Source organism: Cherax quadricarinatus, chromosome 1 (genome assembly GCF_038502225.1).
Source record: "Cherax quadricarinatus isolate ZL_2023a chromosome 1, ASM3850222v1, whole genome shotgun sequence".
Classification (NCBI taxonomy): Eukaryota; Metazoa; Arthropoda; class Malacostraca; order Decapoda; family Parastacidae; genus Cherax; species Cherax quadricarinatus.
Window position 1 is genome coordinate 23,034,633 of NC_091292.1, and position 17,475 is coordinate 23,052,107.

A 17,475-nucleotide genomic window follows, 5' to 3' on the forward strand; every position below is an offset into this window, starting at 1 on the left:
GCTAGGTGGACAAAGACTACAGACCTCACTCAGGGAGAAAGACCTTGGGGTGACCATAACACCGAGCACATCACCGGAGGCACACATCAACCAAATAACCGCTGCAGCATACGGGCGCCTGGCAAACCTGAGAATAGCATTCCGATACCTTAATAAGGAATCGTTCAAGACACTGTACACTGCGTATGTTAGGCCCATACTGGAGTATGCAGCACCAGTCTGGAACCCACACCTGGTCAAGCACGTCAAGAAGTTAGAGAAAGTACAAAGGTTTGGAACAAGGCTAGTCCCAGAGCTCAAGGGAATGTCGTACGAGGAAAGGTTAAGGGAAATCGGACTGACGACACTGGAGGACAGAAGGGTCAGGGGAGACATGATAACGACATACAAGATACTGCGGGGAATAGACAAGGTGGACAGAGATAGGATGTTCCAGAGAGGGGACACAGGGACAAGGGGTCACAACTGGAAGCTGAAAACTCAGACGAGTCACAGGGACGTTAGGAAGTATTTCTTCAGTCATAGAGTTGTCAGCAAGTGGAATAGCCTAGCAAGTGAAGTAGTGGAGGCAGGAACCATACATAGTTTTAAGATGAGGTATGACAAAGCTCAGGAAGCAGAGAGGGAGAGGACCTAGTAGCGATCAGTGAAGAGGCGGGGCCAGGAGCTGAGTCTCGACCCCTGCAACCACAATTAGGTGAGTACACACATATATATGTCGTGCCGAATAGGTAAAGTTGGTCAATGAGCAAGAACTCTTTCTAAAATTTTCTCTTACACGTTTATATATATATGTATATATATATATATATATATATATATATATATATATATATATATATATATATATATGTCGTGCCGAATAGGCAGAACTTGCGATCTTGGCTTAAATAGCAACGCTCATCTTGCCATATAGGACAAGTGAAAATTTGTGTATGCAATAATTTCGGCAAAATCATTCTGAACTTAACGAAAAAAATATGTTTCATTGTGTTTATTTAGTATTAAATTATTGTAAACAAATCTAAAATATATTTAGTTGGGTTAGGCTAAAATAAATTGTTCTTGTTACAATAAGGTTACGTAAGTTTTCTAAGATTCTTTTGGAGCAAAATTAAAAATTTTACATTAACATTAATGAAAAAAATATATCTATAAACGTATAAGAGAAAATTTTGGAAAGGACTTAATTTTAAATGAGTTCTTGCTAATTGACCAGTTTTACATATTCGGCACGACATATATATATATATATATATATATATATATATATATATATATATATATATATATATATATATATATATATATATATATATATATATATATATATATATATAAGGGAGAGAGAGTATTTAATGGGTATTTAATGTTTCACCTGGAGGGGGTTGTTCTTCCAACTAGGGTAACTTAGCGACGAATTCTCAGTATATAATTTGGTTAATACTGACTTTATAAAGGATTCAGTCTCACAGTCTGGATATTCCTTAAGGGTGAGTAATGTCTGGGTTCCCTTCTTGTGGAGTGAAAAGAGAGGGAGGAAGGAAGGGAGGGAGGAAGAGAGGGAGGGAGGAAGAGAGGGAGGGAGGAAGGGAGGAAGGGAGGAAGGAAGGGCTGGTTTGCTCGGAATTTACATTAGGTTAGATCGGAGTTCAATAATGCTCATGTTTCATCACCTGATGTGTGCCAATGACATTATACTCGCTACACTTGCTTTGTCTGAAGCGGCCAGTAAATAACACACAATGCGGGTTGTGACATTTTGTAGTCAGGACGTAATGCCCACCAGGACTATCAGTTGAGGCAGTGTGTGTCTTGTTTACTTACTGGCCGTGAGCTTCACTATTATATAACCACAGCGTAACCGGATTTTATTCCAAAAAGAATTATATGAGCTGAATCATTGTGAATATAATATCAACACTTAACTATCACCAAACACTTTCATAATTACGTTTTAAGTTCCTTGTGATAATCATATGCTCCTCCATACACTTCATTATCAGATGGACTCTGGTGCTTAGCTTGGCCTGCGTGCTGCTAGTACTAATACTCTGAAAGCTGATCAGGCTAGCTACTACGACTGATCTTTCTCTCTCTCACACACTCACAAACGCAGGATCGACCCCCGCAACTAAATACAGGTGAGCACACACACACACACACACACACACACACACACACACACACACACACACACACACACACAAGGGCAAGGAGAGAGTGGGTCAAGTGATGGCCAGTGAAGAGGCGGGGGCCAGGAGCTGTGACTTGACCTCTGTAACCACAATTAGGTGAGTACAGACACACACACACACACACACACACACACACACACACACACACACACACACACACACACACACACACACACACACACACACACACACACACACATTCACATACCAAAAAACTTAATAAAGCCTGGTCTTATACGAAACGTCATATTGAAAGGATCTTCTTCCACCATTGTCTTTATTCTCACTTGTCTTCTCTTGCCATTGTCTGTCTTCCAGTGACGTAAGATGGAGATTGCCTTCCCAAACCATATCAAACATGAACATGGTTAGTGGTTTGCTTTTTTGGTTTAAACTCTCTTGACTGCACGTGGGCCATCATTCCTATAATTCACCTTCTCATTAATATCAAGAATATTTTTAATTTCTAAAAAAAATAGATTAAATTAAATACCTCCCAATGTATAAGAGATATACATATACCTCTCGGTGAATATTCAGTGTACTGAGATATATACCTCATCGTGTATTATCATTGACATTATTATTATTATTATTATCATTATTATTATTATTATTATTATTGTTATTATTGTTATTTTATTAAAACCGTTTGTTAATCCTGTAATGGCCACACAGAGCTGTCGGCTTATAAACATTGAGAAATACACGTCTCGGTGTATATAAATGCACATTTTCTCGGTGTATATACACTGAAGTATATACCTCCCAGTGCATATACAATAAGAGATACACTCTGGTGCACATTCAGTGACATAGTTAATATGCAGCTAGAACCACATGAAATATGGCCACGCTCTTCCACAATGTTCAACAGTGTGACAGAGAAATGTAGTGTAAGAAAACTTCAATCCTGCTGTAAGTCATATCTAGTGAAAGGAAACTCCAGTCCTACTGGAAGGCAAATCTGGAATAATGAATCTCCATTTCTGTTGGAAAACTCGAGAGCTAGTTACTGAAATTTTTTTCAAGTTCTGATAAAATGATAATCATAAATGACACGCTTTAATTTTTGCAAAACATGGTTGACAGTTGATTCGGGAAAGGTGACATTATTGATCTGCTTTATGGAAACCGCCTGGTTATGTAGAACATCGGGTAGCCTTACAACAAACTTATAAATGATAGATTTTTTTTTTTTGCAAGATCAATTTATTGGAAGTTTTTAGTGAGACAATTCTCTATGATGTTTGTGGAGGTTATCACGAATTGTTGTTCAAATATAAATACAGATACTAATCTAAATTTCAGTATTTCTGCCCAGGATATACAATTAACTCAGCTCCCAAAGAATTCATAGTATCTCGGATAAAACTTTGCCTATACTATGCAGACGCTACCCCACTTACGAACATTCGAGTTACGAACATTTGGACATACGAACAGACATCACCTCAAGTTTATTGTACCAAATAAAAAGGTAAGCAGTTTCTTATTACAATATTTATTAATAAACTATGCTTTAGTATTAAGAAACGTACATTACTGATATTGTACAGTATTGTCTTTAAGTTTTCAACGAACAATGGCACAGAGAGAGAACAATAATAATAATGATAATATTAAAAACAATAATAATAATCGTAACAAGAGAAAAATTGCAAAATAACGACTTACGAATAATTCAAGATACGAGCAGCCTTCTGGAACGTAACTTGCTCGTAAGTTGGGGGCGTCTGTACAGAACTTCAAATTTACTCAGTTAACTTATAATAAAAATCACAATAAGAAGATATAATCGTGAAGTTTAGCAGAGTGAGTGGTATTAGTAACTAGTTTCTCAAATTATAATACAAAATAGTGTTTGGTGAGATTGTAAATGCATCTAATAATTATATAAGAAAGTTGAAAGAAAGCTGGACGAAGAACAAGGAAAGAATTGGATGAAAACAGCAGCTTTAAGGATTTGTTGAAACATAGTATATTGCAGTCAGTATCACATTAAAATAAGAAGGTGCTTTTTAACAGAAGGTTTAAAGCGACTGGTAGACAGGGAACCTATGGAAACTTCAGGCAGAGAGTTCCTGATTTTAAAGCCTTTTGTTCGCAGTGAGACTTTACTCAGATTGAGTTGGACACGGAAGGGGGGTATCAAAAGGATTTTTTTGTGTTATGCTTGAGTTTTGTTGCAACTATGAAGGAAGAATTTAAAAGTAGGGTTTATATTAGAATTGACTGTTGTGTACATATAGCATGCATAGAAGGATGAGCGAATCCTTATGTTCCAAATAGGGAAATCAGATCAAACAAAAATGATCCTAAATGGATGAACAATAGATTAAAATATCTGATTGGTCAAAAGAGAGGCATATATAGGCAAATCAAAAGAGGAGAGGGGCAATTAAGAAATCGATATATTCAGTTAAAGAGAGAAATAAAAAAGGGAATTAGAAAAGCAAAAAGAGATTATGAGGTTAAAGTTGCAAAAGAATCGAAGACTAACCCAAAAGGATTCTTTCAGGTATACAGAAGTAAGATCAGGGACAAGATAGGACCACTCAAAAGTTCCTCGGGTCAGCTCACTGACAGTGATAAGGAAATGTGTAGAATTTTTAACACATACTTCCTCTCAGTTTTTACACAGGAGGATACCAGCGATATTCCAGTAATGATAAATTATGTAGAACAGGACGATAATAAACTGTGCACTATTAGGGTCACAAGTGACATGGTCCTTAGGCAAATAGATAAATTAAAACCTAACAAATCCCCAGGCCCTGATGAACTGTATGCAAGGGTTCTAAAGGAATGTAAAGAGGAGCTTAGCACACCTTTGGCTAATCTTTTCAACATATCACTACAAACTGGCATGGTGCCAGATAAGTGGAAAATGGCAAATGTGATACCTATTTTCAAAACAGGTGACAGGTCCTTAGCTTCGAACTATAGACCAATAAGCCTAACCTCCATAGTGGGAAAATTTATGGAATCAATAATTGCCGAGGCAGTTCGTAGCCATCTTGAAAAGCATAAATTAATCAACGAATCTCAGCATGGTTTTACAAAGGGGCGTTCCTGCCTTACGAATTTATTAACTTTTTTCACTAAGGTATTTGAGGAGGTAGATCATGGTAATGAATATGATATTGTGTATATGGACTTCAGTAAGGCTTTTGACAGGGTCCCACATCAGAGACTATTGAGGAAAATTAAAGCACATGGAATAGGAGGAGAAATTTTTTCCTGGATAGAGGCATGGTTGACAAATAGGCAGCAGAGAGTTTGCATAAATGGGGAGAAATCAGAGTGGGGAAGCGTCACGAGCGGTGTTCCACAGGGGTCAGTGTTGGGCCCCCTGCTGTTCACAATCTACATAAACGACATAGATGAGGGCATAAAGAGCGACATCGGCAAGTTTGCCGATGACACCAAAATAGGCCGTCGAATTCATTCTGACGAGGACATTCGAGCACTCCAGGAAGATTTGAATAGACTGATGCAGTGGTCGGAGAAGTGGCAGATGCAGTTTAATATAGACAAATGCAAAGTTCTAAATGTTGGGCAGGACAATAACCATGCCACATATAAACTAAATAATGTAGATCTTAATATTACGGATTGCGAAAAAGATTTAGGAGTTCTGGTTAGCAGTAATCTGAAACCAAGACAACAGTGCATAAGTGTTCGCAATAAAGCTAATAGAATCCTTGGCTTCATATCAAGAAGCATAAATAATAGGAGTCCTCAGGTTGTTCTTCAACTCTATACATCCTTGGTTAGGCCTCATTTAGATTATGCTGCACAGTTTTGGTCACCGTATTACAGAATGGATATAAATTCTCTGGAAAATGTACAAAGGAGGATGACAAAGATGATCCCATGTATCAGAAACCTTCCCTATGAGGATAGACTAAGGGCCCTGAAACTGCACTCTCTAGAAAGACGTAGAATTAGGGGGGATATGATTGAGGTGTATAAATGGAAGACAGGAATAAATAAAGGGGATGTAAATAGTGTGCTGAAAATATCTAGCCTAGACAGGACTCGCAGCAATGGTTTTAAGTTGGAAAAATTCAGATTCAGGAAGGATATAGGAAAGTACTGGTTTGGTAATAGAGTTGTGGATGAGTGGAACAAACTCCCAAGTACCGTTATAGAGGCCAGAACGTTGTGTAGCTTTAAAAATAGGTTGGATAAATACATGAGTAGATGTGGGTGGGTGTGAGTTAGACCTGATAGCTTGTGCTAACAGGTCGGTTGCCGTGTTCCTCCCTTAAGTCAATGTGACCTGACCTGACTAGGTTGGGTGCATTGGCTTAAGCCGGTAGGAGACTTGGACCTGCCTCGCATGGGCCAGTAGGCCTTCTGCAGTGTTCCTTCGTTCTTATGTTCTTCTTATGTTCTTATATTAAGTTTAAATTTTTGAAGATTGGGAGAGTATATTGTTGTATGGAACTAGTTCGGGCTATCGTTCGTACAGCTCCCTTTTTGTTGAGCTATTATTGATTTTAGGTGAGTTGCTGTAGTGGATTCCAAGGTACAAATACCATAGGTGAGGTAAGGATAGATTAGACAGTAGTACGAAGTAAGTAGTACTGTTTGAGGTACAGAGTAATGTATCTTAGAGACGATGCTTACTGATCTGTAGACCTTAGTTATGTGGAGGATGTGAGCATTGAACTTTAATTTACAAAGTACAGACTTAAGAAATTTTCCTCAGTTTGTCTTACAATGGAAAGGCCGTTAATTATTATATTTAGTTGGACATTTGCAGCTCAGTTCCTAGACATCATGTAGATTGTAGAAGGACATGGCAATATTAAGAGTGAGTTTATTGGTTGTCATCCAGGTAGATACCTTAATGAGCTCCTCATTAGCAGTGTTATTGAGAGAATTCGGATTTGAATGGGAGATGACAAAAATTGTCAATTGCAGACAAAACAGATTCAAGTAATTGTGATGCATTGGCACGCTCATTGATGTATACGAGGAAAAGCAGAGGGCCAAGAACACTGCCCTGAGGCACTCCTACGTCGATAAGCCGAGTTGACGAGGTTATGTCCTCGATGCAGACACACTGGTGCCTGCTGTTAAGATAGGACTTAAGTATCTTCTAATTTACGATGCAGGGTGTTGTGGTCCAGTGTAGCAAAAAGCTTCCCTAAGGTTTAGGGAGAGGTATCCATACAATGCTGTGTATCTAATGAAGATAATTAAGAAAAGCATTATAAAAAAACATAAGCAATGAAGAGTGTGGGAGAGAGAGTCAGGAACCCAAATAAGTCTCTCACATGTCGGTTAATTTCCCAGCGGGACGGTGGTCAGGTTCTTGTCTGGTGAGAAGGTCGTCCTTCAAGGCAGCGTATAGTGCGTCGTGTGGCGACCCTTAACTTGTGGCTCAGCTAACATCAGGGAGAGAGAGAGAGAGAGAGAGAGAGAGAGAGAGAGAGAGAGAGAGAGAGAGAGAGAGAGAGAGAGAGAGAGAGAGAGAGAGAGAGAGAGAGAGAGAGAGAGAGAGAGAGAGAAAGGGAGTTATAGAACAGATTATAGACTATGCAAATTGGGTATAATTGGGTATAATTGAAATGACAATGTAAGTACGCACAGAAGAAGCAATAAGGAAGAATAAGAAATGGAAGAAGCAACAAGAGAACCCTGGCAGCGAAGAGTGAGAGAATGTCAAGTGAAGGAATAGATGAGAACACCAGAGGAGGAGGAGGAGGTGGAGGAGGACGACTAGGAGGGGGACTAGGAGGAGGAGGACTAGGAGGAGAACTAGGAGGAGGAGGACTAGGAGGAGAACTAGGAGGAGGAGGAGGAGGAGGAGGAGGAGGACTAGGAGGAGGAGGAGGACTAGGAGGAGGAGGAGACTAGGAGGAGGAGGACTAGGAGGAAGAGGATTAGGAGGAGGAGGAGGAGGAGGAGGAGGACTAGGAGGAGGAGGACTAGGAGGAGAACTAGGAGGAGAACTAGGAGGAGAAGGACTAGGAGGAGGAGGAGGAGGAGGACTAGGAGGAGGAGGAGACTAGGAGGAGGAGGAGGACTAGGAGGAAGAGGATTAGGAGGAAAAGGACTAGGAGAAGGACTAGGAGGAAGAGGACTAGGAGTAAGCGGACTAGGAGGAAGAGGACTAGGAGGAAGAGGACTAGGACGAGGAGGACTAAAAGGAGGAGGACTAGGAGGAAGAGGACTAGGACGAGGAGGACTAAAAGGAGGAGGACTAGGAGGAAGAGAACTAGGAGGAAGAGGACTAGGACGAGGAGGTCTAAAAGAAGGAGGACTAAAAGAAGGGGGACTAGGAGGAAGGGAACTTGGAGGAAGAGGACTAGAAAGAAGATGACTAGGAGGAGGAGGACTAGGAGGAGGACTGGGAGGAGGACTAGGAGGAAGAGGACTAGAAAGAAGAGGACTAGGAGGAAGAGGAAAAAAATGAGGAGGTGGAGGAAGAAAAAGAGGAGGAGGTGGAGGAAGAGGAGGAGAAGGACACTTATGGTGTTTTCTCTTAGTGTACCAATGGCGCCCCTACTTTTTATTGGCGGCATTTTGCATCGCCTGCCCAGTCTTTTACTTTCGTAGGGAGTGATTTCTGTGTGCAGATTTGGGACCATTCCTTCCAAGATTTTCCAAGTGTAGATTATGATATATCTCTCCCTCCTGCGTTCCAACGAGTACAAGTCAAGTGCTTCCAAGCGTTCCCAGTAGTTAAGGTGCTTGACAGAACTTATACGTGCAGTAAAGGATCTCTGTACACTCTCTAGATCTGCGATTTCACCTGCTTTGTATGGAGATGTTAATGTACAGCAGTATTCCAACCTAGAGAGAACAAGTGATTTGAAAAGGATCATCATGGGCTTGGCATCTCTCGTTTTGAAAGTTCTCATTATCCATCCTATCATTTTCTTTGCACGTGCGATCGTGGCACTGTTGTGATCCTTGAAAGTGAGATCCTCAGACATTACTACTCCCAGGTCCCTTACATTATTAAGAGGAGGAAGAGGAAGAAGTGGTGGAAGGAGAAAAGGAAGAGGAATAGGAGGGTGCCAACAGAAGGACCAGTAATGAAGGAAGCGTGTGGGAGAGAAAGAGACGAGAGTGAGGGAAGGAAGAAAGGGAGAAAGGTAAGGCAGAGAGGGAGAAAGGGAAGGTAGTGAGGAAGAAAGGGAAGGTACAGAGGGAGAATGGGAAGTTACAGAGAGAGAGAGGAAAGGTAGAGAGGGAGAGAAGAGTAACCTAAAAAAGAGAGAGGGAAGCATCCCTTTTCCCTAGTTGCTCCCTAATCTTCTCTTGACCATCCTCGCCCCTATTTACCTCCATGTGGATTGTAAAGGACCTGCCTAGTATGGGCCAACAGGCCTGCTGCAGTGATCCTCCTTTCTTATATTCTTGTGTTGGCACCTTCTGCCCCTGTTCACATCCATGGTGGCATCTCCTGTCCCTGTTCGCTTCCAAGTTGGCACCTCCTGCCCCTGTTCACCTTTATGTTGGACCTGCCCCTGTTCACCTTTATGTTGGTACCTGCCCCTGTTCACCTCTACATTTGCACCTCTTGATTTGTTTATCTCCATGGTGATACCTGCTCCTGTTCACCTCCATGTTGGCACATCCTGTCCCTGTTCACCTTTATGTTGGCACCTGTCCCTGTTCACTTCCATGTTGGCACCTGCCCCTGTTCGCCTCCATGTTGGCACCTCCTGCCTTTGTTTACCTGTTTACGATAGGTATATGCGTTAGACAAATGTGTATTCCTTAGCATATGTTTATCTCATCAGGAAATTTATTATTGCTATGATAAAGCTCTTCTGAGCGAAACGTCTCATACTAAAAGTTTCCAAACATTGCAGTTGTAACTAATTTCTACACCTGACAGGTATTTGACAAGTTTTCAGAGCGGGCGACACGTCGTCTGTTTACTACTCTCTGATTCTCAATGTGTCGCATTCATTAATGCGTCTCTGATTCCCATTTGTAGTCTTTATTAACGTATCTCTGATTCACCATTTGTATCCTGTATTTATGAATCTCTGATTCACCATTAATCGTCTGTATTTTCCTGTCTCTGATTCCTCATGTGTCGCCTTTATTAACGTGTCTCTGATTTCCCGTGTCGTCTCTCGCTATCTGCTAGTCTCCCTCTTGAATGATGTTGTACACAGCGAGTGAAACACAAGGTAAATATTGTAGAGAAATATATGAAAGACATGTTTTAAACGATACGTAGGTTTATTTTGAAAAGTCTCGCCCTCCAGGGATTTTAATGAGTGCCTCAGGGAATCGTAATGACACGATTGCAATCAAAACATACCACAGGTGGGGTTAGAACTCGCGAACAGGGAGTCGTAAAACTCCAGACCGTCGCGTTGATGAAGCCCGCCCTGATGTGCGAGACGTCTCCTTAATACCTTAATGAAGATACGTAACAATGTATGTGTTTCGCTTTTTTTTTTCTAGCTGTGCAGGTTAGGTTACGAGGGCATGACCCTAACCTTTTTTTCCTACGGCAGATCAGTGCGTGTGTCCTGACGGTGGTGTACGGCGCTGTAGCAGTTACTTTAGAGGAGCACGTCGCCGCCTGCAGGGTAGGTCTGGCGCGTGATCTGCTGGGGATCCTGCCTACTTGTCATGACCTGTCCGACACCTCCACGCTCTTGGCAGGTCAGAGTTGCTTTCATCATCAATCATTAAATACACTGCTTTCTGCAGATATCCTTTACCAACGGCCTTCCAGCAGGACGGGAAAGGAATAACATTAGAGCAATTTTTTTTTCGGTATGGTATGAACAAATCGACTAATATATTCTTCCTTCAGCTTGACTTAAGAATGCTCTCGGAGAGTGAGACTTGTTCCAATAAAAGCTTGTTCTACAAAATGGGTCTTTTCTTAATATTGTCTGTAGTACGCTACTTGGAGATTAGTTTACCTGGAGAGGGTTCCGGGGGTCAACGCCCCTCGGCCCAGTCTGTGGCCAGGCCACGGCTGTGACCAGGCCACGGCTGTGTCCAGGCCACAGCTGTGACCAGGCCACGGCTGTGACCAGGCCACGGCTGTGACCAGGCCACGGCTGTGACCAGCTTCAGGAACAACACAGAACTAAGTTAATATGTTGAGTTCTGTCCTGAGTTTCCTATAATCGTGATATTTCGTGAACTATAATTAGCCAGTAAATTTCGCTAAGACATAAAAATAACTAAGATTAGTTAATTAACCAATGTTTTCAAAATTTTAGCATATAAGGCTACTTGTAATAAAAAAAATCTCCTTATTTTAACATTAGATTACAGGCTAGAAATATTGTTTAATAACAGTATTAGTATTATGAGAATAATGCTTACAAACGTACGTCAAAAAAAATTAGAATGTTCGTAAATAAGCACAAAAACTAATCATTTATAAATTTATTTATAACACAGAAAGTAAGACTAACGAGCTTTCTAACGCTCTAGATTTTTTGATTTTGCCACCGAAGTGGCTAGTTTATTGTGCACTCCACATCCATCCTTTGCACGTTAGTGCAAGAGCCTATGGAAACACTAGGCCCCAGAAGTGTTAACAGGAGTGCGTTTGAATTTATATATACAGTTCATTTATCTGTTACAAGCAAATTTAGGAAACTTCCTTAATATATCTAGCATGTTATTTTTATTAACAAGATATCTTTAAAAGTCTGTAAAGTAACAAAAAAAAAATCACAAACCTACTACGTACACACTACACAGAATCAAAATCCTCCCACACACTACAAGCACACGAACACACACGCACTCGAGCGCTCACGCGCACATAATTTGTGTACGTATAAGCAGTACATTTTCATGTTTCTCTGTGTGTAATTGACTATGTATATCTACTCCTCAGCTCGAATCTTCGTGTACATCCAGGTGAGCGTGTGGATGCTCTTCCTCACTTTCTCAGTCCTGCTCATCGTCGGTGCAGTTAAGGTAAGAAGGCCTTGACCCTCTTTGCAAGGAAACGGGTTGACTTATTAACATAATAATATTAGAGGAACACTTCCGTAGACCTACTAGCCCATGCTTGGCATTTTTTACTCGACCTCGTGTGACTTGATAATGATCCAGGACAGACCGAAACGTAGTCTAAAGTTTCGACTATAAAATGAAGCTTATTTGTGAACTGTTCCAGCCATGTTATTGTGGCGTTTCTTTCTTTTAGATGTTTGTTTAACTCTTGTTTTTTACAGCAATCCAAAAAGCTCGGAATGCTTCCTTACATACCAGTATCCTTGAGCGATTATTATTATTATTATTATAATCAAAAAGAAGCGCTAAGCCACAAGGGCTATACAGCATCCTTGAGCGAGATGTTCTTAAGCCTCAGTTAACATGAAATCTTATTAAATTAAAACCTTTTAGGTCATTTAAATATAGTGCTGGTGGACGCTCGATGCTCCTGCTCCACCCTTCCAACCTCTTCCAATTTTCCATCCCTCCCCTCCCTCTTCCTTCCCATTCTCACCTATCCTCAGGTCAGAACCTCGAACCTCGATCCTCCGTCCGCTAATTGCGAGACAGACGTGATATTAACCTCAGTAGTACTGTGATCACTACCACTGCTTCCTACCTTCAATTTTCTTCTATTATTGAATGTTAGTCCTGGCAGTACGTACATATACAGTAAGTCAAACACAATTATTATTATAATCAAAAAGAAGCGCTAAGCCACAAGGGCTATACAGCAGTCAAACACAAACTATTCATATGTGAAGAGAGAGTAAAGGTGAAGTAGTGAATACTGAGTACTTTTTCAACTATAGGAATGAATACACACTCACAAGGAACCATGATATGTAACCAATATAATATGAGGTAGCTGTGGCCTTGGGAGGCTCTGGCTTAGAAGAACGTTCCTAAAACTAGGTAACCTTCCACCAGCCAACCCTCCCCTGAGACATCACACAACCACAGCCCACAACGGTCAACCAAACCAGCTAGCGTTGTTTAACACAACTACATGACTTTGGCTTCCGTGTTTACAAGTGATTGAGATGATTTTCAGGATCATGGTTATGTAGTGCGTGCGTGGAACAGAGCGAATATGCCAATACAAGAAACCAGGGTAGGCAGCGCTGCAGGGTACGCCTGCTGATGCTATTCCCCATTTAAAAAATGATTTCTTCATATCTTATATTCGTAAATTCATTTCTAGCTTGTTTACATTTCTGGTAATTGGAGGAGTGGAACGTTTTCTGTAATGATTCCAAGAGCTTTTTATTCTTGCAGTACCTCTTATTAAATTATTCTTTACAGCTTATTTTGAAGTTTTCGTTATAAACTGCTTAACATTTTTGTTATATAATCTTCAAATTGTATCTCGGTATAAGATCCTCATCAGACTGAGGTCGAAAACTACAGGCTGTTATACACACACACACACACACACACACACACACACACACACACACACACACACACACACACACACACAAACACACACCCACACATATATATATATATATATATATATATATATATATTTGTATATATATATATTTGTATATATATATAATATATATATATATATATTTGTATATATATAATATATATATATATAAATAAATTTATATATATATATATATATATATATATATATATATATATATATATATATATATATATATATATATATATATATATATATATATATACATACATACATAAGAAAGAGAACATTGCAGCAGGCCCGCTGACCAAACTAGACAGGTCCTTCATGCAACCCACAAACAAACTATTCTACCCAAGAATTAAGAATTTTAAGATATATTATTTGTCCAATGTATTATTAAATCCTTCCCAAATTCTAATAATTATAAATGGATCTAATTTATATAAACAGAAGGAAATATTATTGTCAAAACTGCAATGAACACTGCAGCAGGCCTGCTGAAGTGTTCTCTTTCTTATGAGTTGCTTGTCAGGTGTTGCTTTGTTGTGGGATGTGATAGTGAGGTGTGGTCTAGACCCTTTATATGCCTTCCTTTGATGCATTACTTTTATTGTTCCCTGATAATGTGAGTAGTCACGAAAGCGCTTGGAATTTCTCTATTCTTTCACAGTGGTTATTTTGCATATTCTGAAATCACCTGTTTACTGTGATCTATTTGCATATATATATATATATATATATATATATATATATATATATATATATATATATATATATATATATATATATATATATATATATATATATATAGTAGGTAGTAGGTTGGTAGACAGCAACCACCCAGGGAGGTACTACCGTCCTGCCAAGTGAGTGTGAATGGAAAGCCTGTAATTGTTTCACATGATGGTAGGATTTCTGGTGTCTTTTGTCTGTCTCATAAATATGCAAGATTACAGGTACATCTTGCTACTTCTACTTACACTTAGGTCACACTACACACACATGTACAAACATATATATACACACACCCCTCTGGGTTTTCTGCTATTTTCTTTCTAGTTCTTGCTCTTGTTTATTTCCTCTTATCTCCATGGGGAAGTGGAACAGAATTCTTCCTCCGTAAGCCATGCGTGTTGTAAGAGGCGACTATAATGCCAGGGGCAAGGGGCTAGTAACCCCTTCTGCTGTAGTATATATTACTAAATGTAAAAGGAGAAACTTTCGTTTTTTCTTTTGGGCCACCCCGCCTCGGTGGGATATGGCCGGTGTGTTGAAAGAATATACACTGGAAGACGTATATCTGAAATATATACTCTTGGAGTTTACGTTGATACATATTTAAGAGATTAAAGTGCCAATGTCACTTATTGACCCTCGTCTGGTCGATAGGATTCTAACCTAGTTACATAATTCATTATTGTTATTACTTTCCCCCTCATGGAAGGTTCCTTGATGTTGGTGAGGGGCTCTTGATTTAGGGAATTGGATCTGTTCTCCAGTTCCCCGAATTAAGCCTGAATGCCTTCCACATCCCCCCCTGGGCGCTGTATAATCGTACGGATTTAGCGCTTCCCCCTTGATTATAATAATAATAATAATAATAATAATAATAATAATAATGTTATTACTTTCAAGGGGTGGCGCTAAACCTTTAGAGGTCATACAGCGCTTCGGAAAATGGGAGGCAATCAAGAAGTAAGAAGACATACCAAATTCCTTGGATCAAGAGCTCCTCACTAGCGTCCCAGAAGCCTTTCTTAAAGAGCTTTAAACCTTAAAAAATTGTCTCTCATTTTTGCCTTTAATGTAGCCTTGCTTATATCATTTATATATATCTTACTGCACAAGCTGTTTCTAATTGAACTATTGATAATAGATTGCTTATTCCAATTAAGTTTTAACAATTTATTATCTACTCTAAATTTATAATTTATGCAATCCATATTTTTATAATTAATATCTCATTTTACATTTTTTATGTTAATCATTATTAGCAGTAATTATGAATATTATTACTACTTACGATTATTATTTTTATTATTATTATTATTATTAGTAGTAAAAACATTCTGAAGCAGTGTTCATGGAGTTGGTCTGCCTCTATTTCACAGCCCTTTCTTGTGTAATACTATATTTATTTTCATCAGCCGGGAATCGAAACCTCAGCTGCTGTAACGAGAGTCGTTACTCTCACTAGTTGGCAAAGGCTGTTACTCTATTAAACTTCTGTTGTGCAGGAGCGTGGAGGACTGTTGGTGCCGTGGTTGGTGCTGTCTGTGGTAGTGATGGCTGCTGTGGTGTGGTCTGGAGTCCGTGCTGCACTGCAGCATCGCACTCTCGACCTTCTCGCCTCTGTCCTGGCTATCGTTGTCTGCACCTACTGTTGCCTCGTCGTGAGATCCTACTCCAGGCTCATTAAGAAGGAAGCTCTAGTGCCTGTGCTCGTACCCTCCACCTACACACACACCCGTATGTACTGCGAGAGTCCCTATGCTAGTCCTGGGGAGACGCAGGAGCTGCCTCCAGCTTACAGCCCGCACCAACTCCTGACTAACAAGAAGTCACCTCTGCCCACAGGCCTCGGCGTCAAAATATGATGACCAGCCGCAGAAGGTGACGAAGCCAGAAACATTGAGGATTACACTTGATACATTTTTAATACTGCTGTACGAGATATTATTTTGATATTGCTGTGCGAGATATTATTTTGATATTGCTGTACGAGATATTATTTTGATATTGCTGTGCGAGATATTATTTTGATATTGCTGTACGAAATGCTGTTTTGATATTGCTATACAAAATCACTTTGAGCATAGTCTTAATAAACCTGTTTGCTTTTTGGTGAAACAAATAGCGAAGACTGCAAAGTGTTCTCTAAGTGTAAATAAGATGATTGCTTTAAACTTTATCTAGTTATAAGGTGAATTATTAGTTTTGGGTGTCAGGTGCTATTAAAAATATAACGTGCATCTTGGTAGTACTATAATACCTACCAGTTTGCAAAGAGCTTCAAGCTTCATTGTTTGGGGCGCTACGACAGGATGTAAAGAAATAACTAGAGGCAACATGAAGAGTTTTTGTAGACCTTTGGTTCTTGTGGAACGGCTCTGAAGCATCTTAAATTAAATATAAATGCTTACACAAGGCGTGGGTCATTCAGTGGAAGGCGTGTTGAGGACTCGAACCTCCGACCACAAATCGCGTGGTTGACATGCTACTCTCACAGCGAGGCTGCAGCAGCAGAGAATCTGAAGTGTCTTGAGCATCCACTGTACTGGGTAATGTTTGTAATATCTATTCGGGAACCTTCGAAATTATTATAATATTCATAGGGAAGCGCTAAATCTGTAGGCTTCACGCATCTCCATGGGAATGGGAGATAATCAAATTTGATAATAATAATATTAAGAATGAATAAGTATGTTCTAAACAGTGTTACTTAAAAAAAAGCGAATTTTTCAATGTGATGATTGCTGAAACAGAAAGAAAAACAATTGGTCACAGTATAGGTTGCTTTTCTTTTTAAACACCCTGTATCATTACGTTTTGAACACCCTGTGTTGATACTTTTCTAAACACGCTGTGTTGTTACTTTTTTGAACACTGTGTAATTGTGTTTTGTGCAACATCCTGTGACTGGTCAATGGGACAACCCAGTAAGGTGGATTGTAAGAGCTTTAATGTGTCCAGTTAATAATAAATCTTGTTTTAAACCGATTGTTTAAATACGCCCCAAGTATATATACATATATATATATATATATATATATATATATATATATATATATATATATATATATATATATATATATATATATATATATATATATATATAATATATATATATGCAAGAGATAGCAAACAAGCGATACAAGA

The 17,475-nt window shown here is 39.4% G+C and overlaps 1 protein-coding gene across 1 annotated transcript in view; it reads left to right on the forward strand.

Annotated features, from left to right (window-relative positions):
- LOC128685070 (uncharacterized) overlaps positions 1-16,359 on the forward strand; it is a 58,308-nt gene extending 41,949 nt beyond the window's left edge. Inside the window, exons 3-5 of the mRNA XM_070102757.1 lie at positions 10,700-10,850; positions 12,052-12,134; positions 15,834-16,359. Coding sequence (XP_069958858.1) covers positions 10,700-10,850; positions 12,052-12,134; positions 15,834-16,193 — 594 coding nt within the window. The 3' untranslated portion in view covers positions 16,194-16,359. The remainder of the gene's footprint in view (positions 1-10,699; positions 10,851-12,051; positions 12,135-15,833) is intronic.
- The last annotated feature ends 1,116 nt before the right edge of the window (positions 16,360-17,475 follow it).